We start from the raw sequence: 24434 nt of genomic DNA, 5'->3' as shown, positions 1-24434 counted from the left end.
CCTAATTGCGTCAATCGCCCTTTCCATTTGTTGGACATCCTACCTTCTCCCACCTGCATTGCCTTTTCCCTTGAACATCTGAAACAATATGTAAAAGGACTTTACTAACGAGTAACGACCCTTTGCTTCAATTACAGTTGTAATGTTAGGCATTCATTTAAGGGTCCTACTTACGGCATTTTACTCGTGGAGTCCTATTGTTTATACAATAAAACCACACGTATCTTTAAACCACCCTTTACTATAATTTCAAAGTAGAATACTTATTAGTGTCTAAATTGTAACAAGATTGCTACTTACCTCTCTCTTAATTAGCAAAATTCCCACTGTTGTGCACCGATGTACAAACTTTCATTCACACAAAAACAAGTCATGGCGGACTACAGCACCTGATACTTGAACGTTACTGCTAATACCTTCCCTACACAATCTTTTCGTTATTCTTGACGTGTTTCGCCCATTGCCACTACTTGGCAGCACCTACTTATGGAAATAGGAAGGGGGTCTGGTTTAGGGAGTGGGGTCCAGATTTGGTTATTTTCCTCTACATTAAATTATATCCACAATCATGTAATTTCTACATTTAATTTTATGCTAAATTGGTCTTTTGTTTTCAAATATAACATGTTCCCTTCATGCACACATAGGCTAATCAGGATTGGACCTTCAGTTTCAAGTGGTATCTGAATCACCACCTGGAATCGAACCCTGAACCTTTTGATTACAAGGCGACAGCGTTATTACTACGCCATCAGGACACAATTACATTTTAAATATTCTGGAACAAGATGATATGGTTTATTTTCAATTTTTTTAATGTAGTTATTACATGGATATTGCTGATTGCCGATAACCATTTAATGGACCAACAATAATTTCTGAAAACATTATGACGAGATTAATAAGAAACTAACATAACTGGAAGGAATTATGTTTGTCAGGATGCGCATTTTCTTTTTCCGGTCAACTTGTGAATGCGGTTTCATTTCTTGCTCTCTGATTGGCTGTTGGATACGGTGCTGTGATTGTGGGAATATCTTGTTTGTGCTGTACGTTAGGTTAGGTTAGTTAGGTAAGGTAAGGTTAGATTAGATTAGAAAGCAGCAAATTTGCGCTAAAAATAGGAAATAAGACATTCTCACAATCGCAGCACCGTAACTTTCCAACAGCCAATCAGAGAGCAAGAAATAAAACCGCATTCACAAGTTGCTGGAAAAAGAAAATTCGCGGTCCGGATATGACTGCAGACTACGTATTCAACATCTCGAAACCATTTCAACAAATGTTTGTGTTTTGAAAAAATGTTGGACTTATTGATCGATTTGGTTATTCTATGTCGCATTTCTACCACTTTCGGCTCATCGCGACGATGAGGATGAGTGATAATATGATGAAGTTTGACTTACAAAGAACAACCATGCCCAGGATGGGATTCGAATCCTGGACCCATGGTATTGTAGCGCCTTGTTATAACCACCCCGCAGTAGAAGTCGGGGCATTGTTGATTTGGTTAGCCCATTAATGTAAAAATGTTTACTAAAGCAGTGTGGGGGAAAGTGGTGTTAAACACTCCCCTTACATAGTCACCGGTCTATTTTTGTACAATGGTTGATTCAAGCTTTGGATCTATTCACAGGGTCAACGGAGGCAAGCACGCCGAGCGGCGGTTCATCTACCACCCCAAGCGCCCTGATCACCAAAGCAGGATCTGAAGGCACCCCCGCAACAGCAGCGGTCATCATCCCAGGAGGCGAATCGGCCCCCATAACTCCTGGCATGAGGGCAGGGGCCATCCCAGAGGGGACAACAACCGTCGCGAAAACAAGCGAAACCACCCACACCACCACAGGAGGGACTCTGCTGGGATCTACATCCACGACCGCCGCAACCGAAGTCACAGGCGGAACGCGCCATGGAGGAGCGAAGTCTTAAGGAGAGCTAGGGGCCACTCGGCCTCTTCAAGGGTCCTCGTAAACTATATTGTGAACAATCCAAGGTCTTTACAATCACAATCTACAATAGTAGTCCACAGATCCTTTCGACAGTAACAATACTTAAGTATATACCTAGCTTAGAAAAGTGCCATAACAATGAATAACAGTTTATTTACATTGTATCATATTAGAAACCAATGTATCAATTGAAAATAGTTACATAAGGAATAAAATGCTAATAAATAAAATATTCTGTAGACTATTGTGCAATGGAATTTACATGCCACAGAAGAAATGGAACGAATCTTGGGATGTAACCAGTGATGTGCCGTACACTATAAGTTTACGTCTACATACGTTGTCTACACGTAATCTACGCGTAGATTACATTGGGTTGTAGTTTGCATAGACTACGTAGACAATCTAAAGTGCAATAAAAATAATTTTCAAGGCTTTCATGAAAGGAAAGTGGCATTTTCAGCAATATTGGTTCCTAACGAACTGAAAATAATCCTATTTTAAACAAAATGTCTCTTCTCTTCTATCATAAACTATGGAAGAAAAGAAATAGTATGTATGCAAAAAAGCAACAGATGGCAGACGTGAGGCAAAATTAGTCTTTTTACCATAAAACACTAGAATATTTCCTACGTTAGGTTCTTTTCCTAGGTGAGAAATTGTTCGAATTTGGAGGGAAGTGTATGAAAGGTTCTTCTCACACGTTACCAACTCATACGCAGTATAATTTTGTTTTATTTCCACGGCACCCTTTGCTAAGTTATAACCTTTCGCCATGTTGTTTACATAGATTACGTCATCTACGTGTATAAAATAGTCTACGTGTAGAATGTAGACTATCGTTGTTTACGCGTAGACGCACATCACTGGATGTAACTAACGAGGCTCTAGCGTTCGGTCACTGGCCATTATAATCCTCTATGGAACTTGTGTTGTGTGCTGTCCATATCTATTTGTGACTGTCCATTCATATTATGAACATTCATCCTCATCTTCGCAATTAGCCAAAAGTGGGAGAAATGTGAAGTGAAGTAAATAATTAATTCATTGAAACGAATCTGGTTTAGTTAAAATCAACAAGCAGTCATATAAGACTTAAATAAATAAATAAATAAATAAATAAAACACTGCAATGTTGATAAACACTTCCATGTTAGGAATGAAACTTTTGCATTCCATGACAATACAAACTGGATCACCACACAAACACTTCACACCAAAGCAAACTTCTCTTCAATCAAAGGAAAAAAAAATCAGTTCAAACAAACTTTCAAACGAAAAGCTCTTCAATCAAACAAAACACTGCAAACAAAAATTATTCAGTCCAAGCAAATCCTGCAAACTAAAATCTCTTCAAACAAACAAAACACTACAAAGAAAAATTATTCAGTGCAACCAAATCCTGCAAACTAAAATCTCTTCAATCAAACAAAACACTACAAAGAAAAAATATTCAGTCCAAACAAATCCTCCAAACGAAAATCCCTTCAATCAAATAAAACACTGCAACCAAAAATTATTCATTCAAAGCAAATCCTGCAAAATAAAATAAACTTCCCTGCGGCCGAATAAAACGTAAACTTCTATTCAGTCGAACCAAGCGCTGCAAACTGAAACAAACTTCCATTCGAATAGACGGGGGAGGGATTCAAAATCACATAGGTTGTAAAGGTTGAGTTATAGTACCAAAATATCTCAGAATTTAACCAAGTTGAAGGATTTCTGTCCGAACCCCATGAGTGTTTGTTTCTTGCATTTGATTGCCATGGAGAAAAATGTTAACTTGGTCCTCTTGGGTGGACATTGAAGCTTGAGTTTTAATTAGAATGAACATTAACACTGTTTCTCTCCCTCTCTCATATATATGTGTGTGTGTGCGTTTGTAGTCCGCCATCTTGAGATTGAAATTAATTTTTAAATGGTAACGTAATTTTCTGAAGTTCAGCAGATGAGCGTAGCTATTCTGATTGGTATGTGTATGCATTTGTAGTCACATTACTGGAAAGAACATGTTGGATTATTTTCCCCATGTTCTTGTTTCCGGAAGGTGTCCTACATCCACTTCTCCAAGCTTGATACACATATGCAGAACCCTCTGTTGATGGCACTCTTGATTTGATTTGATTTGCTTTATTTTACTTCGCCTATTGTGCCATTTTTGGCTAATTAGCGAAGATGGGGATGAGTGATGATATGATGAAATTTATGAATGGGCACTCACAAAGTCCATGCCCAGGCCAGGATTCGAACCCGGGACCCCTGGCATCGTAGCTAACCACTCCGCCACAGAAGTTGATGCCAACTCAATTAGAGTTTGTTCAAAGCTGGAATTTCTAATAAAAGAGTTGGTCTCGAAGTCTTCTACTAATGAATCATCGCTGCTATACAACAATGTATCTTAAGGTAATATGTAATCCACAATTCGACTGCCTTGAAGGGCATAGTCTACAAAACAAACCCCTATAATTTTCCTTTCTTCCCTTATTTTAAAAAATCTGAGCCAAAATCTTTAATTTCTATATTTCTTATCGGCATTATACCAGTTCAGATTGATTGCGACTAAGAATGAATTACGATTATACCTAGGTATGAAGTTTGTGAAGGGACACTAACAAAGCCCCCATGGCTGAACCAGGATTCGAACTTGGAACCTTGTGGCGAGAACATTAATCGATCACCCAATGCTCTAACCCAGTGATTTTCATAAGATGCAATGTAAAAACTACAGGCGTTGAGGAAGAACCTATTTCTTTTTTAAAAAATTATTGCAATGTTTCAAAACTTTTCTCCACTTATAAACAAAAATATAATCGCATCATCTTGCTGCATAAATCCTCAAATTGAAACCTAGAAGAGATTGCTTGATTGGTTAATTGATTTCTATATTTTACTTCCCTTTTATGCGACATTTGGCTAATCGCAAAGATGAGGATGAGTGATGATATGATGAAGTGACACTCGCAGAGAACACCCATGACCAGACCAAGAGTTTCAAACCCGAGATCCCTGGCGTTGTAGCACGGAGGTCGGCCCTACTTGCTGTAGCGTGTCCAGGAATACCGAATGCGAGGATATGGCGACAAGTAGTGATTTTAACGCTCAGTCTTGTATAAAGCCCCCATCAACTCGTCGGGTACGCCTCTAGCTACCTATTGGGGGATGAGAGAGGGGTCAGATAATGCCTTTTCGTCCAGTGGCGGACCCTGTCTACATGCATAACCTTTATTGTTGTTGAAAGACATAAGATATCTATTGTCGACTGTTCGATGTCAATAGTTAAATAGATATATCGAACAGTGTCTTGTGCTAATTTGGGGGGAAATAATTTTAAAAAGTCTATCTGGTGCATTCTCCCAGATATCAATATTTCATTGGGTATCAAAAATGAGCATATAAAGATAATTTTCACACGTAATATCTCCCAATATTCGCCTTTGGAGATCTACTAGCTGTCACAGTTCCTAAAATGTCGGTGGATGACTCGATTTGTACCATTAATTGTCGTGGTCAGAAAGACAGCAAACAAAAGTAATACATGTTGTTGTGAGCCAGTTTTCTTTAGTTATTTTAATCTGCTAAATCTATTTGAAATCTATTAGTTTCACAGACTTAAAGAGAGGACCCGAACTGTTATGATTGTTACGTAAGTCGGTTAAAATATATTTTTTATATAAAAAAGTTATTACAAAGCAAGATGTCTTAAGGTCAAGCTGCTCTTTTAATTTGCAAATTTTGTTCGGGATGTAACTAACCTTCTGCCGTAGGAAATTTAATAAATACATAGCTTGCTTGGTAATAATAATAATAATAATAATAGTAATGTCCTTATTCATAAATAAATGTGTACGAAACCAAATTACAATATACAGTTAAGGAAATAATAATCTCGCAAGGCCATAATAGAATAACAAAGTATAGCATAGATGAACGAACACACAAATAGAACATGAAATAACGTCAAATTATATAAACATGAATACGGACAAGGAAAAAATAACCCTTAGGTCGGCCTCGCACGAGTGTTGCATTGTTGTTCTTCCTAGGTAATTCGTAAATGCGTTAGGTTTTTTTATTAAATGACGAAGTGTGGATATAAGTAATTTGCTTTCTATGATACCAACACACGGAGTGGATTTAGAGAGACAGGAAATAAAGTAAAAATCCTTGAAATGCGCAAATTTCTCCTTTACAGCGACAAAAAGCAGAAATCTACGCTCATGGCGAATTTCCTTTACACGAAATCCATCGCCTTTTAATTGCCTAACAAAGGCATTCAGTTTATTCACGAATTAATGCTTAATGATACTTTAAAACGGCAAGAATTATCCATTTTAAGGAAAGATGCCAATTTATTTATTTATTACTACAAGGGAGCTACGGTAATTAATCGGAACTAGTTTAATGCCATGTCAATCACATGTAAATGAAAGACCTACCCCAGTGAAAGATGAACAAGATTTTCTAGTATTTTGGAAATAGTGACGAAAATTCGTAAGAAACAAAATGAAAATTGAAATTCTCGACTGTCTTTCACGATAAAGTGTCACTAATTACACACTAACTAGACTAACAACTTCTAATGAAATCAAATCCGGTTATAGTGTTCAATGTTAAGTATGCCTCATTGCAATAAATTTCGCAACGGAATCAGAAATTACAAGCTTAATTATAATCGAAAAGAGCTTGGGTTTGCCTACGACATGCTCATTCTGAATAGATGGAAATATTTGCGATTCCCCTAATGCTGGCAAAATTCCATTTGTAATTGGGATTAAACGGGCGATTTGTATGCTGCAAAATGTCTTCAATTGTTCGTAACCGTAATTGATTGATGTTTTGGCACGACCAGGAATACGTAGACGAGTCACCAGTCTTTTGCAGTCTGAGGAAACGTGCCTGGAAATTAACAATCAGGCCACGTACCCGAACAATTGGTTTTAGAAACTGTTTGGATATTCTTAGGTTAAAATTATTAAACCTGTAAAAATAATCTTTTGCTTTCTTTTTTTGCCGTTCAAAGTGGTAATGTGAAGAGAGTCTCACCGAGGCGTTCTAGAGAAAATTCCAAGCTTACAACAGCTAACGTCATTCTCGTCCTCAGGGGTTCTATTTCATTACAATCGCATTCGTATTTTTTTTAATGGTCTCGATCATCATCATCATTCCATATGGGTTTGAAGGGGTGTGAGTAACGTCCCATAGGACTTGCCTTTTCTAGAAGAGAGGAATGTTTTGGGGCATGAATGAATGATTTTAGGAGCTAAAGGTATCTCCCTGCAACTGCAACAGGGAGTGGGTATTTGGCGATGGAGTATGTTTTCCCTTTACTTGGCTAGGGCGAAGGAGGTTTTGGATTTGTAATCTCTTGGGTTTTCCCTCCGTGGAGGACGTGATCTTGACAGTTCAGCTCGTTGGTTGTTTGCTCCCTTGGCTCAGATTTCTATCCTGTGCTTATAAGGCCGAGCGCGCGGACCGCCGAGAAGACGTTACACGCTATTAACCTGCCATCTGCCGAACACTGGGACACTCACACATTCAAACCGAGCTGAATGTCCACTTCCCTCCATTCTTGGAAGATAAGAGTGATGTTACTTCTGAAAAGCTCGTAAGACTTCTCCAGAAGAAACCTTAGATCATTTCTTCACCATTCGTCCAAAGGTCAAACGAAACCTCAAGCTTAATGGTAATATGAAAGGAACATAAAACCAAATTATCTTGTATAAAAATCTGCGATAAGAAAAGGAAATGACAATATGACTGAGACAGTTCGTTGTGAAATAAAATGGACTTGTGTAGGAATTAGCCAATTATTTCGTTCGGAAGAACTTAATTTGAATGACTGTGATATCTATGCAAAGATAATTAACTCCAGACACATTCTAATATTCTTAGAATTTACCTCAGATGTGGAAGACAGTTTCGTAAAATGTAATCACATTCTTCTAAGAAATTCAAATCAATATGCATACTGACTAAAATTATATTAGTTTACCATAAACACATTAACATGGCCACCAAAACATATCAGAACTGAGAACACAGAATTATAAGAATTTCTAAGAAACCATAATTAATTTTCTCATTGCGGATTTCGAAACAAACTACTAACTATTTCTCACGCTAGGAACTTGGATTCTTACGAGTACCTTAAGAACGTAGTAATAATCTAAATGCTTTTCTATATTCATTACAAAATGATTGTTGTGTTCCTGTTCATTCTCATAGTACACAAGTGGACGAATGAGCAAATAAAAGTAAAAAAAAAAAAAAAATACTACCAAATCTTGATAATTAAAAGACCATTATTAATCTACGTATTTTAATAACTCGTACTGAAAGACACATTCACCACACGCACTTCAAAACTAGACAACCAATGAGAGCATCGCTTTAAATAATTCGTAGAAAGTCAATTTAATCATTTTAATTGGAGGTTACTAACAATGATAGTTATATGTTCACGATTGGCCACTACGTATAATAATGGCTGCCAGTGTGAATCGAAGTGGGAATGAATGGAACAATGCTGCATTAACTGTATTAACAACATGTATTTGGGGAGAAATGGGGCGTACCTTGAATGGCACCTTTCTTTTCGGAGCTCTGTTTTTGCCAATGTATATTAAGCAGATTTGCCAGTACCTTGTCCCATTCCAGCAGACCTGTAGGCATAGTACAACACCTGCAAGGAGCCACCATGAAGTTTGTTATTGCTGTTTTCGTCTGTGCTATCTTCATGGTAAGGAAATATCTTATTTGTCAACTATATCTCATTTAAAGACGAAACATTTAATTTCAAATAACGACACCACCAAAAAAATGGGTGCAGTTGACCTGTCAACAGTGATGTGCGTCTACGCGTAAACTACGATAACTTACATTCTACACGTAGACTATGTTATACACGTAGATGACGTAATCTATGTAAACAACATGGCGATAGGTGATAACTTAGCAAAGAGCCCCGTGGAATTAAAAGAAAATTATACTGCATATCAGTTGCTGATGTGTGTGGAGAACTTTTCATACTCTTTCTTCCAAATTCGAACAATTTCTCGCGTAGGAAGAAACCTAATATAGGAAATGTTGTAGTGCTTTATGGGGAAAAGACCACTCTTGCCTCACGACTGCCATCTGTTGTTGTTTCTTGCATACTATTTATCTTCTTCCATAGTTCATAATGGAAGAGAAAAACTAAATATGCTGACCAAGGCAGTAATTTATTTTATTAAAAACATAAACTAAACGTAACGTAATAAAATAAATTACTGCCTTGGTCAGCATATTTAGTTTTTCATAATCATGGAAACAAGGCTTAATGGTGTTATAAATGGAAGAGAAGAGAAATTTTGTTGTAAATAGGGTTCTTTTCATTTTGTTAGGAACCAATATAGTTGAAAATGTCACTTTCATTTCATGAAACCCTTGAAAATTAATTTTAAAGCACTTTAGATTGTCACCGTAGTCTACGTAAACTACAACCTCATGTAATCTACGCGTAGATTACGTGTAGACAAGACATGTAGACGTAAACTTATAGTCTACGGCACATCACTGCCTGTCAATGACATATAGTAAATTACAAATAATCACAGTACTGTCTCGAGATTATAATTTTGAGTTCTAAAAGTATTCCTGCAAATGCATCCAAGCAATTTTGTTTGTCGGACGCACCACTACACTCTGTCCAGGGGATCTCTGGAGTAAGCGCACGAAAACAAGTACTTTCGCAAGTGGTGACTCGAGAGGGCTAGCTAGATCAATGAACGCGTGAGAGGGGAAATGAGTGCATGGAGGGGAAAACGCGGCTGTAGCTAACAGCCGTTTGCATCAGCGCGCATTGTTTTGCTCCGACCACTCGTTTTCTTCCCTTCTCTACAGTTATGCGCGGCCTTGCTTGATATTTTCACGAGACAGAGTATAACAGGCGACACGGTGCACGCTGTTGAGAAAACTGCCCACTCAAAATGCGACATATGCAGCTTGTCGTGTCGCTTCAGTGTGAAAGGTTTCATTTATTTATGTAGGTTGCTTTCCAGGTGGCACGTGTAGTTTTTCGTTTGAGTTGTTATGTCTAAAAATTCCCTCAGGCAACGTAAGCACTACTTGAATTATTAACAACGTACGCGTATAATATAACGAATTGAATTTTACACCCAGTTGTTGATGTACCTAACTCTGAAATACGTGTGGCAACACAATGCGGAGCCTATTTTATTGAAGATTTTTTTTGGGGGGGGGGGGTTAAAAGTCGCACACACATACAAAACTAACTATATGTATGTGTGTGTGTGTGTGTGTGTGTGTGTGTGTGTGTGTGTGTGTAAATGTGTACATGTTGATTTTAAAGAGTTGATTTTGTGTAGGTCCAGTCCAATATATGCACAGTAAGGCTAATTGGGACTGGACCTACAGTTTAAAGTGGGATCCGAACCACTATGTGCCTCCACCGGGTATCGAACCCGGATCCCCTTGATTACAAGGCGACGACGCTACCACTGCGCCATCGGGGAGGCACTAAATGTGTTCATGTGAAAGTGCATTAACATCAAAAATGAATTTCCCTTTCCGAGGACACCCACCAACCTACGTAGCGGAGTGGTTAGCATACCGCGCTACAATGCAAGAGGTCCCAGGTTCGAATGCAGACCTGGGCATGGGTGTTTCTTGTGAGTGTCCCTTCATCAATTTCATCATATCAGTACCTATCGTAACCTTCGCGATTAGCCAAAAAAGTTGCAGAAAAGCGATATAAAATAAATCAAATCAATCAGTCAACCCGAAATTTCATCGTTGACCAATCATCGTGAGGACAACTGAGGAGCTACTTGAGAAGAGGAAGTAGCGGGCTCCGGCCTCGAAAGCCAGAAAACAGCGGCGATGGGACTCGATGCACTGACCACGTGACATCCAATGAAAAAGCCCCTGGCGCTCAGAGGGCTGATGGGCAATGGCGTTTAATTACATGATATTCACATTTCATAATACATAATATAAAAAGTAATCCAATGCTATTCGTAATTCATATTTCTTACTGCTATTACCAATTTAAAATTATATCTAGATCTCCTTGAGTTACTCTGTACTAACGTTATTCTGTTCCTATCTTTTTAACAGGTCTGCCAAACCCAGATTGGACTAGGTACGTACATAGCTGTTAATCATTATGCTTAGTTTTGGAATTTAAATGACAGAGGGCAGCAACTTCCCCTAACAGATCTCTTACATTTATAAGTTGATTTAGAAAAGTTGAAAGCAAGCCCAATTATCTGAAAATATGTTTTTTTCAAGTTTATGATTCCTAAATAATGTTTAGGTATATACTTTAATTTTAAGGTGGTAATTCATCGTATTAAGGAACGCAACCCCGGAAACGCAGTTTTCACTTTCCTTTAAATAAACTCCTCTCAAGAAAACTAGTCAGGTGAAAATATCACTGTTTCTGATTCTTAGCAGTAAGGTGGATTCACGTATCTCCAATTTACGAATTATTGTAAGCAGTGGCGTGGCGTGGCTTTTAAAAAAGTGTTACCGGCTATCAGTACGAAATTTATGCCTGCTAGACGTTATTACAACCCCCCTCCCCCTTCGGTAAAGAAAACATGTCTTCGAGCTAGATATTTGTTCATTTCGTTCTTGTTTTGCAATCAGCACATTGATTTAGCCACAAACACTCCTGGAAAGAACTACCGCTCATGAGACACTTACCACGAAAATCTAATGAATAGTGGTAGACCCTTGTCAATTTTTCATCTGTCTCTGTTTCTTTGCAATGAGGTGCGAAGGGGAAGAAGAAGAACCACACTTTTCTCGGGTCAGTTTGACGTTTGTGTGGTGAGCACTGAGGAGACGACAGAACTCTTCTCCTTTGTGGAAGGGAAACCCAGCTGTACGTACTACTGTTGCCAACTTAGTATTTTGGAGCAAGGTTTGTCCAAATCCCGAATCACACCAAGGAACTATATTTTCGTCTATTACCTAACTGGTCTCGGTTGTAGTTCAATCCAGCCTTGGCTCTGCAGTTTACCTCTTGTTGCTTCACAGGAATGGTATTCCTATTTTAGGCGGGATTTAGCTCTTTTCTGCCAATCCGATGTGACAACACTGGCTGCTCCGGTGGGTCTGAACGGCAACAGGGCCCCTTAACAGGTATATGAATAACCCCATAAAGTCCTTCCCCGCTCTTTCCTTGCATTGTAAGAGTCAGGCGTATTCCTAAGATTTCCTGTAAATATGATAAATTGGTGTTACGTTCCCCTGATTCTCACACGACGAATTATAGTTCCATCATGCCAAATATTTCTAGAATAAAAATCATGTAACTTTAAATCATACTTTTTGTCAAAAATCGTCGATTTTAATTTAAAAAATGTAATGTAGATTTCGCAACTACACTCTAAATGCTATTTAGGTCGTTGTTTTTTAATTGTAATAGGGATGTCCGCAGGATTTTTTCCAGGGAGGGGAAAGCAAGGTAATTGTTTTCCAGGGAGGTCAAAGGAGGCATATTTTCCCCCATAATAGTGATGCTCATTCAAAAAACACTATTTCAGTCTGAAATTATCATGCGTCTTCAATGATATTACTATGGCTGAAATGAAATTATGTGTGTAATATATAATTTTTAGATGGACATTCATTTTCCATGGGGGGACCGCGGCCCCCCCTTCCGGACGTCCATGGGTAGAGTAAAATTGAATGTGATAGAAGTTTAGAGATTGGGAAAGAGAGAGGGAAAGAGGATGGATAATAAAAGAGAAATAGAAAGGTGAAAGTGAATGAATTGAGAGAAAGAAAGAATAAAAAGGAAAGGAAGAAAGCGAAAGGCATTGAAAGAAATAGTAAAACAGAAGAAAAGTAGAAAAAGGAAGAGAGAAAGTGAAAGGTACTTGGAGAGGAAAGAGAGAGAGAAAGGAGAGTAAAGGTGTAGAAAAGATAGAGGGAAAAATAGACAAAGTGAAGGAAGAGAAGAGAGTGAAATAAGAGAAAGTGAAGGAAATAGAGAGTGAAAGATTAAAATGGGCAAAGTGAAAGACATTGGGAGAAAGAGAAAAGAGAAAAATAGATTATTCACACCACTGAAGCAGAACCACCCGAAACTATTTCGTCCACCCCAATCGCACCCCAATCAAACTCTGGCACTGCCTCACCGTCGAGGTTACCCTAAACGTTCCAACTAAGTGACGCAAATCTTACGTTATTTTGCAGGGAATGCGGCTTCCACAAACGAAACCACTCCAGCAGCTGTAGTCCAGAATGCCACTGCCAGTCAGCCAGCCAACGCCACCGCAGCCCCCAGCGAAGTCCAGAACGACGCAGTGGCCTCGGCCGTAGCGGTTGCTAACAGCAGCGGCAGATAAGACACCCGTCATCGACTTGGAACAACATAAGAAATCATCATGGTGCAGACAAGCATATATCCCATTGAGAATGTATAAAAAAAAGTCCTGACTTCAAAATCATCAGCATTGATTATAGTGTTGGTTAAGAAACTATACAATAAAAATAATAATTTATTTGTTTTCTGTCATTATATACAGACCCATATCCTTGGAAAGATACGACTGAAAAGCTATAATGTCATTGGAATATAAAATACAGTTCCGGACAACAGATGTCACCTTGGGTGTTCTTACAAGAATTGGCAACACTGAAGAGGCATGTGGTGACCAGACTTCCTGAATCATTACAAATTAGGGGTTCACTAAAGAATAATTTCTTAAAGCCCCGTTTCTAATGTTCAATTGATATTCTATTTCATCCATTTCTCTGTCTCTCGCTCCTTTTCTGTTTTCATTTCTCTTCCTCTCTCTCCTCTTCTCGAATTATTTTTCTCTCATTTTCTGTTTTCTTCTCTCTTTTCCTCTCTCCATTTCTCTGTTTTTCCTTTTCTCTCTTCCTCTCTCCATTTTAGTCTGTTTCCTTTTCTCTTTTGCTCTCTCCATTTCTCTTTGTTTCCTTTTCTCTATTCCTCTCTCCATTTAAGTCTGTTTCCTTTTCTCTTTTTCTCTCTCCATTTTATTCTCTTTGTTTCCTTTTCTCTCTTCCTCTCCTCATTTTAATGTTTCCTTTTCTCTCTTCCTCTCTCCATTTTAGTCCCCTTGTTTCCTTTTCTCCTTCTCTCCATTTCTCTTTGTTTCCTTTTTCTCTTCCTCTCTCATTATCCTTTCTTCCTTTCTCCCTTTCTCTCTTCATTTTAGTATGTTTCCTTTTCTCTCTTCCTCTCTCCATTTAAGTCTGTTTCCTTTTCTCTTTTGCTCTCTCCATTTCTCTTTGTTTCCTTTTCTCTATTCCTCTCTCCATTTAAGTCTGTTTCCTTTTCTCTTTTTCTCTCTCCATTTTATTCTCTTTGTTTCCTTTTCTCTCTTCCTCTCCTCATTTTAATGTTTCCTTTTCTCTCTTCCTCTCTCCATTTTAGTCTCCTTGTTTCCTTTTCTCCTTCTCTCCATTTCTCTTTGTTTTCTTTTCTCTCTTCCTCTCTCATTTTCCCTTTCTCCCTTCCTCTGTCCATTTCACCGTTTCCTTTTCTCTCTGTCTCCTTTACTCTTTCTATATCTTCCTTTATATTTCTCATTTTCTCTATTCTTTCCATTTTATCTCTCCCCTCTTCTGTTTTCTTTCATTTCCAAAGTAAGCTGCTTAGCCTCTACACAGCCGGAACCTGGTGCTGACCACATCACCTACACTATGACCGAAATCGAGAATATGTGGAGGCCTAACCCCAACGCGTGCCTCCATAGCACAGTGTGATTCATGGCCAAACGCTTTGCTTCGATTGATTTGGTTATTTTACGTCGCTTTTCTGTCATTTTTGGCTAAACGTGACGATGACTGATGATATGGTGAAATTGACGAATGAACAATCACAGAGAACACAGATGCCTGGAATCGAGCCTGGAGTCCAAAATCTATGCCTTTTCCCCTTATTAGAATCACATCATGTAAAAATGCTACCAGGAAATGTGCAACTCAACCTACACAGCTGGGAGAAGTACAAAGAATAGTTAGAAATCGACCTTAGACACGAAATTGCCTCGTACAATACAGCGACCACGAAATGAGCATAATATTATAATTTTTAATTGCGTTTGATTGTAGCTGTAGCTACGCTTTTCGCCCAGGCGTGAAGCGATTGAATGCCTCCTATTCTTTGATGTTAGGTTGTTAAAATATATTAATGTATATTTCATTGTTCTTACGACCGAACTTCATTTACTACCACGCTATCGGCATGAGTGGGTCCTAAGCTATTGTTATTTGAACAATGCCGAGTCTGGGCTGTTACAAGGGTCTCAAGTATTGTCCCGTGGCTTTGCTACATTTTTTTTTGTTTCGAATGAATGAATGAATTAGTTAAAATGTGCGTGCTTCTGCATATATAGCCATTTTGTACACTTCAAAGTATACGAGGAAAATTTATGTTACCTAAAACCCATTAAAATGGTAAGGCCATATTAAAATCTTCATTAGAACAGTGTAAGAAGCCGCTCTTCTCAGAAAGCTAAAAAAACAATTGTTAAAATACTGTTGTCATCATCTCCAAACATGGATTGTGGAAAGTTCGGAAGTTTAAAAGTTTGTCTGAGTAAAAGTAAAATCGGCACACACACTGTCTCTCTCCTTCTCTCTTAGGGGTCCCGGGTTCGATATCCGGTGGAGACACATAGTGATTCGGTTGATTGATTGATTTGTTGTTTTAAGTCCACTTGATTCAGAGTAAGGCTAATGGGGACTGGACCTACAGTTTAAAGTCGGATCCGAACCACTTGTGCCTCCACCGGGTATCGAACCCACATAGTGAATCGGATCCCACTTTAAACTGTAGGTCCAGTCCCGATTAATATTATTTAAAACACCAAATCAACCAATCAATCCTTCTCTCTTACTCTCATTTTGTGTTTGTCTCCTTTCCCTCTTTTTTCTCATTCTGTCTTTCTTTGTCTCTCTCTCTCTCTCTCCCCTCTCTCTCTCTCTCACTTACTCTTACTTTGTCTAGCTCCCCCTCTTTCTCTTTCTCTCTTACTTACTCTTACTTTGTCTAGTTCCCCCCTCTCTCTCACTTTGTCTAGCTCCCCCCTCTCTCTCTTTCTCTTACTCACTCTTACTTTGTCTAGTTCCCCCTCTCTCTCTTTCTCTCTCTTATTCTCTTTCTTTTCTCTATTCCTACATTCTTTCTATATGTCAGTCTTTCCCTACCTCTATTTATTTCCTGTTCTTCCAATTTCTGTCCTTTTCTTTATAGTACAAGAACAATGAGCTAAAGTGAGGTAAAATAAGATTAGCTGAAAATTGATGAATGTGTTATATGGATATCCCTGAACAGCACACTAAAACTTTCAAACCGTTCCACCTGGGTAGCACATCGCCATCTTGGAAAATCATCGGTCGACATATTGAATATTTATTCGGGAGTGCTTTAGCAGCTTATAGCATCGGATCTACAAGTGGTAGACACTTACGGTTTGCCCAGAAGTCTGAGGTCGAGTACCCCCCTGAAATTTGTGACTCCAGTTTTAAACTATTTAATGAAAAATGTACTTGAATACACTAAAAGCAAGAAAAAATAAAATAACACAAGGAAGGTCAAAAATCAGTTTAAGAATTTGGTCCAAAATAGTAACAGATGAAAATCATGTGTTCCTGAAGCATAGACATATGTTTAGGATTGCGAGAGCGCTTTAGTTACTACATAATGCTTAATGTGATACAGTATGCCACCGTAAGATGCCTTTTGTGTATTTAATGTGATCTTCTTGCCCTCAAGACAGCGCTTTCAAATTCGACCGAGATAGCTGCAATTACACCCATATTACATTTGTTCTGTTTCACATTGTGTGGAAATTACAATATCAGAACCATTTCAAATAGCAATGAAAGTCGCATGACAATAGATACAAATGATATCAAAATAGAATCAAAACTCAAAGTAATAAATCTTAATCGATATGCAGTACAATAGAATCGACATGAAACATATATAATTTTATCGGACATATGACTGTTTACTCTGAATATAGATGTCTCTGAAGTAGTATTTTCCAGTTGTTATTGTTTTTCTACTCTAGAAAGTGTACAATAATACGGATGTAAATGTTCCTAAAGTAGCATTAAACGAGTTAATTACTTTACAGTTTAAATTACAATGAGCAAGTCCAAAGATCATAATCAGATAAAGGTACGTTTCAAAAGGTATATATTCCTTAGTTGAATAAAATTAGTTCAGCTCTACCATTCCAATACATTTTCCCATTGAAGGCAGAAGGTGTGTGATACAAATCCTCCTACGATGAAATACATCTTGCTGTTGCTCGCTGTCATTCTTAATTTGGTAAGTCTTCATACAATGTGTTACTGTAATTCGTTTGGGAACCTCTGTCTATTCTAATATGAGGGATAACCAGTGATGTGCCGTAGACTATAAGTTTACGTCTACATGCGTTGTCTACACGTCATCAACGCGTAGATTACATTGGGTTGTAGTTTACATAAACTACGTAGACAATCTAAAGTGCATTTTCAAGGGTTTCATAAAAGGAAAGTGACATTTTCAACTATATTGGTTCCTAACGAAATGAAAAGAATCCTATTTGCAACAAGATATATCTTCTCTTCTATCATCAACTATGGAAGAAGATAAATAGTATGCAAAAAACAACAACAGATGGCAGTCGTGAGGTAAGAGTGGTCTTTTTCCCATAAAACACTAGAATATTTCCTATACTAGGTATCTTCCTAGGTGAGAAATTGTTCGAATTTGGAAGAAAGAGTATGAAAAGTTCTCCTACATCAGCAACTGATACGCAGTATAATTTTCTTTTAACTCCACGGTGTCCTTTGCTAAGTTATCACTTTTCGCCATGTTGTTTACGTAATCTACGTGTATAAAATAGTCTACGTGTAGAATGTAGACTATGGTTGTTTACGCGTAGACGCACATCACTGGGGATAACCCTTTCTGGCAACACCAAATATCAAGGGTACAGCCTGGTCTTCATTTTCCAGACTAACGAGGCTCTGGCGTGTGGGTCCACAGCTAGTATAAGCCTCTGTGAGGCTCGTGTTGTTTCCTGTCCATGTGCGTTTGAGAGTGTCCTTTCACCAATTTCATCTTTCACGCTCCTCTTCAGATATGGACAAAAGTGGCAGAAAACAGACGAATCAATTTTCTAATATTTTCTCTTATAGCCTTGATTGTATCTGGTACTTGTGCATCTTCAGAAAACTGAAATTCGATTTAGTCATCTCTGCTCCTTTCAGGTTTAGCAGTTTTGTTCTTGGCTCATCCTAAAACCACCTCCATCCCACCCTTTGTTACTTGAACATTTCACTGTAGTCACACACTTTTACTCTTCCAATATCGATACTTTCGATTTGGATCTGGTATTTGTCAGTCATAAAAGTTTTCTCTATTCTTTAAAATCGTTGGTACTTATTCCGGTTATTGCAGTTCCCCATCCAATCCATATAATACCTGCTCATCTTGTACCTTTCGTTGCATTTTCTTTTTGCTCCTTTCCTCTCCTTAGAGTTCTTGCAGATTGACGTTTTTGGGGTCATATGATTATGTAGTTTTCGTTTCACTACTTAGAATTTTCAAGTACAAATTATATCTTCAGTTTGTGTAAACCTTTACTTCAAGTGTGTTCGAGGAGTGTTTCCAGTGTATCCCTACAGTAATAGTTAACGAATAACTTGACTGTCCAGTTCGAATAAACTCAAAAGTCCTTCTCGGAACTGCAAACTTCTATTCGAAAATTTGAAGATACATACCCACACACACATATCCTCAAATATACTAGTGATCCTTCGAGGAAACTCAATTGAATAAGAAAGCATAGTCTATTTTTCTCTACCATTGGTTTGACTATATAGTCCAGTACATTTCCATTTTTATGTAAGGTTTAGGATAGTGCGGGGGCAAAAGTGGCGAAAAGTGTGTGGGGGGGCAACTTCCCCCTCACCCCCTTCCTAATCGCCGCCACTGGTTATATTCCTTTTTGATCCTCTTCGTAGTTGTAACTTTGTATTCTGAATTTCTAGATCCCCCGGTGGTCGCTAGATGGCAGCTAGATAGGTTGAAGCGTTTTCCCGGCAGTCCGCGCTCTCCGCCCTTTCGTTGCAATTGCAGAAGCGACTCTTCGTCACCGAATAATCCCATCCCAAATACCTCCCGTTTTACCGCACCAAAATCTAAGAACAGGCATGCCCCACGGGACTAAACTTTTATCCCCGCATACCTACTAACGATTTGATTTGATTTGATTTGATTGGACTAATCGAGTCCTGTGTTTGACGGTTTATATTTATTCACAGTTGTTAATTTAATCGATTACTACTTGACTTATTCGTTCCTATATAATCTAAACTTATACTATTATTACATAAGGTTTTAGCTCATAAAGCAGGACTGAAGGTACTATCAGGTAAATGTAACTCTAATAAAATGTTATCACTATATTTAGATGGAAAGCTACGCACAGATACTATTGGCGTTTCCAATTTCATATTCCAATGTTTTTCTTCATATGTGAAAAGAGAAAAATTAATACATACACGCATTAGAACTTCGAACAATGAAAATTGAGTCATCCAAGGTACAGAGCCATATTTACTGGACTTATATGCATCAACAATATCTAACCTGAGGATGAATCCATTTTACATTTGTATTTTTCTTATTTCAAGTTGCTTCTCTGACTCTTTACGATAATCGCAAAGATGAAAATGAATTATTTTTATATTAAGTTGATAAAAGGACACTCATAAAAAAAACCACCTATATCCAAATCAGGACTTGAACCCGGAACCTTAGCTTATGTGTGGAATATTCCAGTCATACAAAGATCCAATAAATGTTATCTATTATTTGTCTGTTGCAAACAAGTTGCTTGTACAATGTTTCCTTTTCCATTACAGGCATATGTCATGGCTGCAGGTATGTAAATAAGATTTTAATGTATTTTAACACAGATAACGGTCATAAATTAGGTATTTTATGTATCTTTGCATTCGCACGTGAGCAGGTGTAATCACTTTCAAGTAAATAATAGTAACGTGAAGTACTTTCACGTCACTATTATCCTTTGCTCCTACAGCAGTGAGTAAGGAACTCAGATAAGCTTCAGTGAGCTTACTCTGGTGGTAGGAAATACGAAAGCCTAATATTGACCGTAATAAAAGGTCTATGTACTAGATATGACATAATAGAAGTTTAATATTTTCTTTGGCCAATACAGAAAAAATAGTCCTCATTTAACGTCTGAGTCGGTATTCATACGTGATGCCTCGTTGTCTTGTATATCGCCAGAATTTTGACAACTTCATTATTTGCTAGTTTCCGTTTTTAGGTTGATGTATACAGGTTAGTTCATCCACTTGATGTATAGAGTATACTAAATGTGACGTTATCAGTGAGAGATCAAGACGCAATAAAACTAATTCCGAAATAGATGGAATGGATCTTCCTTCTGAAACTGGTTGTCTGTGACGCAATTAACATTTAATAAAATAATAGACGTTCAATTAAGTAAAGAATATGAAGCGTTAAACTGCAGTGTAATGCTCAGGGCATTACAATAATGAGAATATTAACCATGTGATAGTTATTTTTATGATCAAGTACAGAATATGTTCTCAATTATAGTGGCTTTGACGACTATATTCTCTGAAGTTTCCAAAATTCCGAACTATTGAGAGCTAACGTCGCTATCATGATAAGGGCCTCTAATTCATACTCGATGCTTGCTTTATATGATGATGAACGCGGACTGCAGAGAAGACGCTTCATCCTATCGACCTGCCATCTACCGACCAACTGGATCATTACCCCTAAAATCCGAATTTAAGACGACCACTGCTCTTCAGCTTCTGAAGATGAGTGTGACGTTAGCTCTGGATATTTCCAAAACTCATATGGGCAATAGCCTGAATTAATCTCTCCATTATAACTTATATTTCTTTTTCCAGAAAGTAATGACGCCGATGCTGAAGGAACCAAGGCATTTGCTGGAAGCCAGAGTCTTGCTATGAACGGTCCAGGAGGATCTCAAGCTATGGGACAATCAATGGCTCTCTCTTAAAACCTCAAACCATAAATTTCTTCAAATACCTAATACCCCCTTGTTGGCTTAAATTCTCTGGAATAATGTGGATAATTCCGAAATGGAAAGTGTACTTGCATATAAAATAATTAATATAATTCGGAAATAAATAGTTTGGCAAAATATGAAGCGTTTTTTTATTCTTACTCTAAGTTTTCTGTTTGTGACTTTGTCAATACCCATCTCGTATTTTAAGGGGTATGTTGGGCTGTCCCTAGACTGAGGACATTTAATTATAGACTTAAGAGAGAGAGAATTTGTTTGACACAAATAGTAAAGGTAGGCTTTCTTGATATGAAATTGTACAGAGTCTTCTGATATTTTCTTTCAGTACGATATTTGACAACAATGATTAACATTACATTCATTGTTGGTATAGATTACCAAACCTACGTTGTCTTTTAGACATCACAATTATATTGCATATACAAGCTAAAGTTAAATGATGTAACCGAATACGATAAAAAAATCAAATAAATTAATTTGAATTCCTTTTATGTAAATAAAATACAAATGTGTTGTGTCGTATTTTGAACCATAATTGTTTTACCATATTTGGCAAGATGAAGTTTTCAAACCGTCGTCGTCCTTAAAATACAGTACATATTTCTCGAAGTTTCAGGAAGTACTCGATATTTTTTTAATGGCCATTTACAGAATTAGAGGGAGAGTGACAAAGGGAGAGAGAGATACACAGAATGAGAGAGACAGTGAGGAAGAGTCAACCCTTCTTCAGAGGTGAGAAGCGACACAAGAGAACGCCACTGAGTATTTAGTTCCCTTCGGGCGGTGGAGTTATGCAAGAAGGCAAGTAGTACAGTGCGTTCGTTTTGGCTGTGGGCCGAGATAGCGCGTGACATGGCGCAGATGCCGGTATTTTCGTCCTGTAACGTCTCGCTTATATAAGAACATATCTTTAGCATGTAGACAATTATATTTATATTACATAACGAGTACTAACCTGTTCTATAAGAATTGTTCAAAGTTTTTCACGCGCTATCTCGGCCCAGAGCTAAAAATAGCTCACGCTAATCACAGATGAAGAATCTACGTCACCAAATCATGAAGATTTGGCCCTACAGATGATTCACATAGCAGTTATACTCCCTCTATCTCAAGTTACATTTCAATCTAATCGATAAAACACATTTGGTCGGTTAATCATACTCAGGAACTCGGATTCAGACTCGCTGCTTGCTTTATGTGTTCAAGAACGCGGACTGCAGAGAAGACGCTGCAAATCTTAAAATTGATTTTTAACCTATAAATCGACAGCCCTAGAAGAAACAACGCTGTCCATAACAGCAAAATTTCCACATGAAATAACAAAAATAGGGCAATTTTGCTGCCCCAAAATGTTCACGAGACGCTGCGACCTTCACTCTTTTTCAACATTTCCTCGTTCAGCGCCCTCTTTGTATCGGCGCCCAGGGCTACCGCCTCTCCCCCTGACTCTCTGTAGCTACGTATCTGTAAACATTGTTTTCTCCTGAACAATTGCTATATTGATGTGTGACGTCATAATGTCCCAGATAGCAATGTGAACAACATAAAAAAACTGAAAATACTCTTTCATGAAACGTGGCCAGATTTTTATTTGTGGTCCCCGCTTTGAACATTATAGACCTTGGAACCACGAATTCTCGCATTTACGAGGAAAAGAAAACTACACAAAAAGAGCAACAGGCCCACCTTTATTCACTGCAACGTTTTCAATCAGTAATATTAACTTCAAGAAAAATATCAACATTCTGGCCAAAAGATAACAAGTAGTTTCACTGTTAGTTTTCTGCAATTATGTTCATAATTCAACTCTGATTCGCAATTTGTACATAAATAAAAAGCACAGCAATGGCATTCAAATTATAAATGCAAATGTAAACATGTAAATATTCTGTTCCTCACATTTAGGAATGTATCCAACACCCTCTCGGTATTTATATACATGAAAGTGTCTTAGAATATCATACAGTATATTTTATTAAGTAACTGAAATATTTGCCTACATCTGGATTTAATTCCTTGTCCCATATTGACTCAACGAGTCACCAGGTTCCTACGTTTGCAAGAGAATGGGTAACTTATCTACAGAAATAATGTAATAATTCAGTGGCGGCGATTAGGAAGGGGCAGTTGCCCCCGCATTTTTCGCCACTTTCGCCCCTGCACTATGCTAAACCTTATATAGAAAGAGAAATATACTGTCTTCCCCCCCAGTCTTGGCATCTTGCCCCCTCCCTGTTTTGGAACCTAATCGCTGCCACTGTAAGAATTGGCAAATTTGGTTTACTTATAAGTGCTGTAGTTGGTAGACGTAGTTAGATTTAACGAGTATAGAAGGGATAGAGTGGTAGAAAGGGTGAAATCCATCGTCTGGTGTTTGAGGAAGTTCAACGCGAATTCTTGCCTTACTATTACTGTTAGTAACGGTGTCGATGAATGAGAAGCAACTCGTAAGTAGATCATGTCGTTCTTCCCCGCCAGTAACAGATTCTTTTAGGTGATAGTAAGTCACAAAGTCGCATTCTTTATGCTTCAGGCGGGAAACCTCTTCAGCTACTCTAGAGCTTTTACATCGTTTCATTGTGTTATACAAATTATAGCATTTAAACAGTAAAGACTCAATAAATATTAATGGGGTGGGAATATTTACTGTGAGGCAGTTACGTTAAACACACGGTGTCCAAAAGCCCGTTCTCACAGGGAATAGCGAAGGAATGGAAATCGAATATCCATGGACCGTGTTTATTGTAACGTAGGAGTAATGTAAGACAATATAGTGTTGTATTGATTCGGTTCCCACTTTATATTGTAGGTCTAGTCCTGATTAGCCTATCAGCGCATAAAGTAGGCTTTATGCAAACTTTGATAATGACACTATGCTTTGTATGTCGCGCTAATGCATAATAAACTTTACGCAAGTTACAATGCACCTTGCATGCTCGTATGCATACGTGCAAGGCTTGTGAGGGGCCGTGTTTTTCGCAGAGACTGGACTTCTAGGACAGCGTGTACACTCATGCGAAAAAATACTTCTCCCATAGAGCCTTGATGCCAGTAGTCTTATGGGGCAAGCATTTGCTTCCGTGACTGTACATCCCTAACTAACACACAAAGATGCATATCCGAGATATACCTTGTCCCAACTATCTCTGGAACCAGGCCGTGATATCGAGTGGGCAGAGCGAAGCAGTACGTGCTGCTCGAAGGCAGGTAACTACAGTCACTCTTCCTCCCTCCACGCAATCCCATTCCATGTCACGTGTTCATTGGTGAAGCCCTCTCGCGTCACTACTTGCGCAGAAACTTGTTTTCGTTCGATTGCTCCAAAGATAGTTGGGACAGAGTATATCTTTAATTGGTCGCTGGAGGACTGTATAAA

At 38.2% G+C, this 24434-nt stretch overlaps 3 protein-coding genes and 2 long non-coding RNA genes across 6 annotated transcripts in view; 3 read left to right on the top strand and 2 right to left on the bottom strand.

Moving 5' to 3' along the window:
* Positions 1–2182, top strand: part of LOC145991243 (uncharacterized) — a 31456-nt gene extending 29274 nt beyond the window's left edge. For both annotated transcript variants that reach the window (XM_083127205.1, XM_083127206.1), the window contains exon 3: positions 1637–2182. In XM_083127205.1, coding sequence (XP_082983331.1) covers positions 1637–1932 — 296 coding nt within the window. In that variant the 3' untranslated portion in view covers positions 1933–2182. The remainder of the gene's footprint in view (positions 1–1636) is intronic.
* The window catches only part of LOC145991880 (solute carrier organic anion transporter family member 74D-like), a 262979-nt gene that overhangs the window by 46955 nt on the left and 191590 nt on the right, over positions 1–24434 (bottom strand). The gene's annotated exons all lie outside the window — the stretch shown is intronic.
* The window catches only part of LOC145991239 (solute carrier organic anion transporter family member 74D-like), a 190146-nt gene that overhangs the window by 44613 nt on the left and 121099 nt on the right, over positions 1–24434 (bottom strand). The window lies entirely within an intron of this gene.
* On the top strand, positions 8541–13468 carry LOC145991244 (uncharacterized). The gene is made up of 3 exons (XR_014442026.1): positions 8541–8691; positions 11070–11094; positions 13161–13468. It is a non-coding gene; the product is annotated as an uncharacterized LOC145991244 (long non-coding RNA).
* LOC145991248 (uncharacterized) lies at positions 17133–21177 on the top strand. The gene is made up of 3 exons (XR_014442030.1): positions 17133–17280; positions 19869–19887; positions 20919–21177. It is a non-coding gene; the product is annotated as an uncharacterized LOC145991248 (long non-coding RNA).

Source organism: Lepisma saccharinum, chromosome 8 (genome assembly GCF_977018435.1).
Source record: "Lepisma saccharinum chromosome 8, izLepSacc3.1, whole genome shotgun sequence".
NCBI classification, from domain to species: Eukaryota; Metazoa; Arthropoda; class Insecta; order Zygentoma; family Lepismatidae; genus Lepisma; species Lepisma saccharinum.
This window is presented reverse-complemented; position numbering and strand designations above follow the sequence as displayed.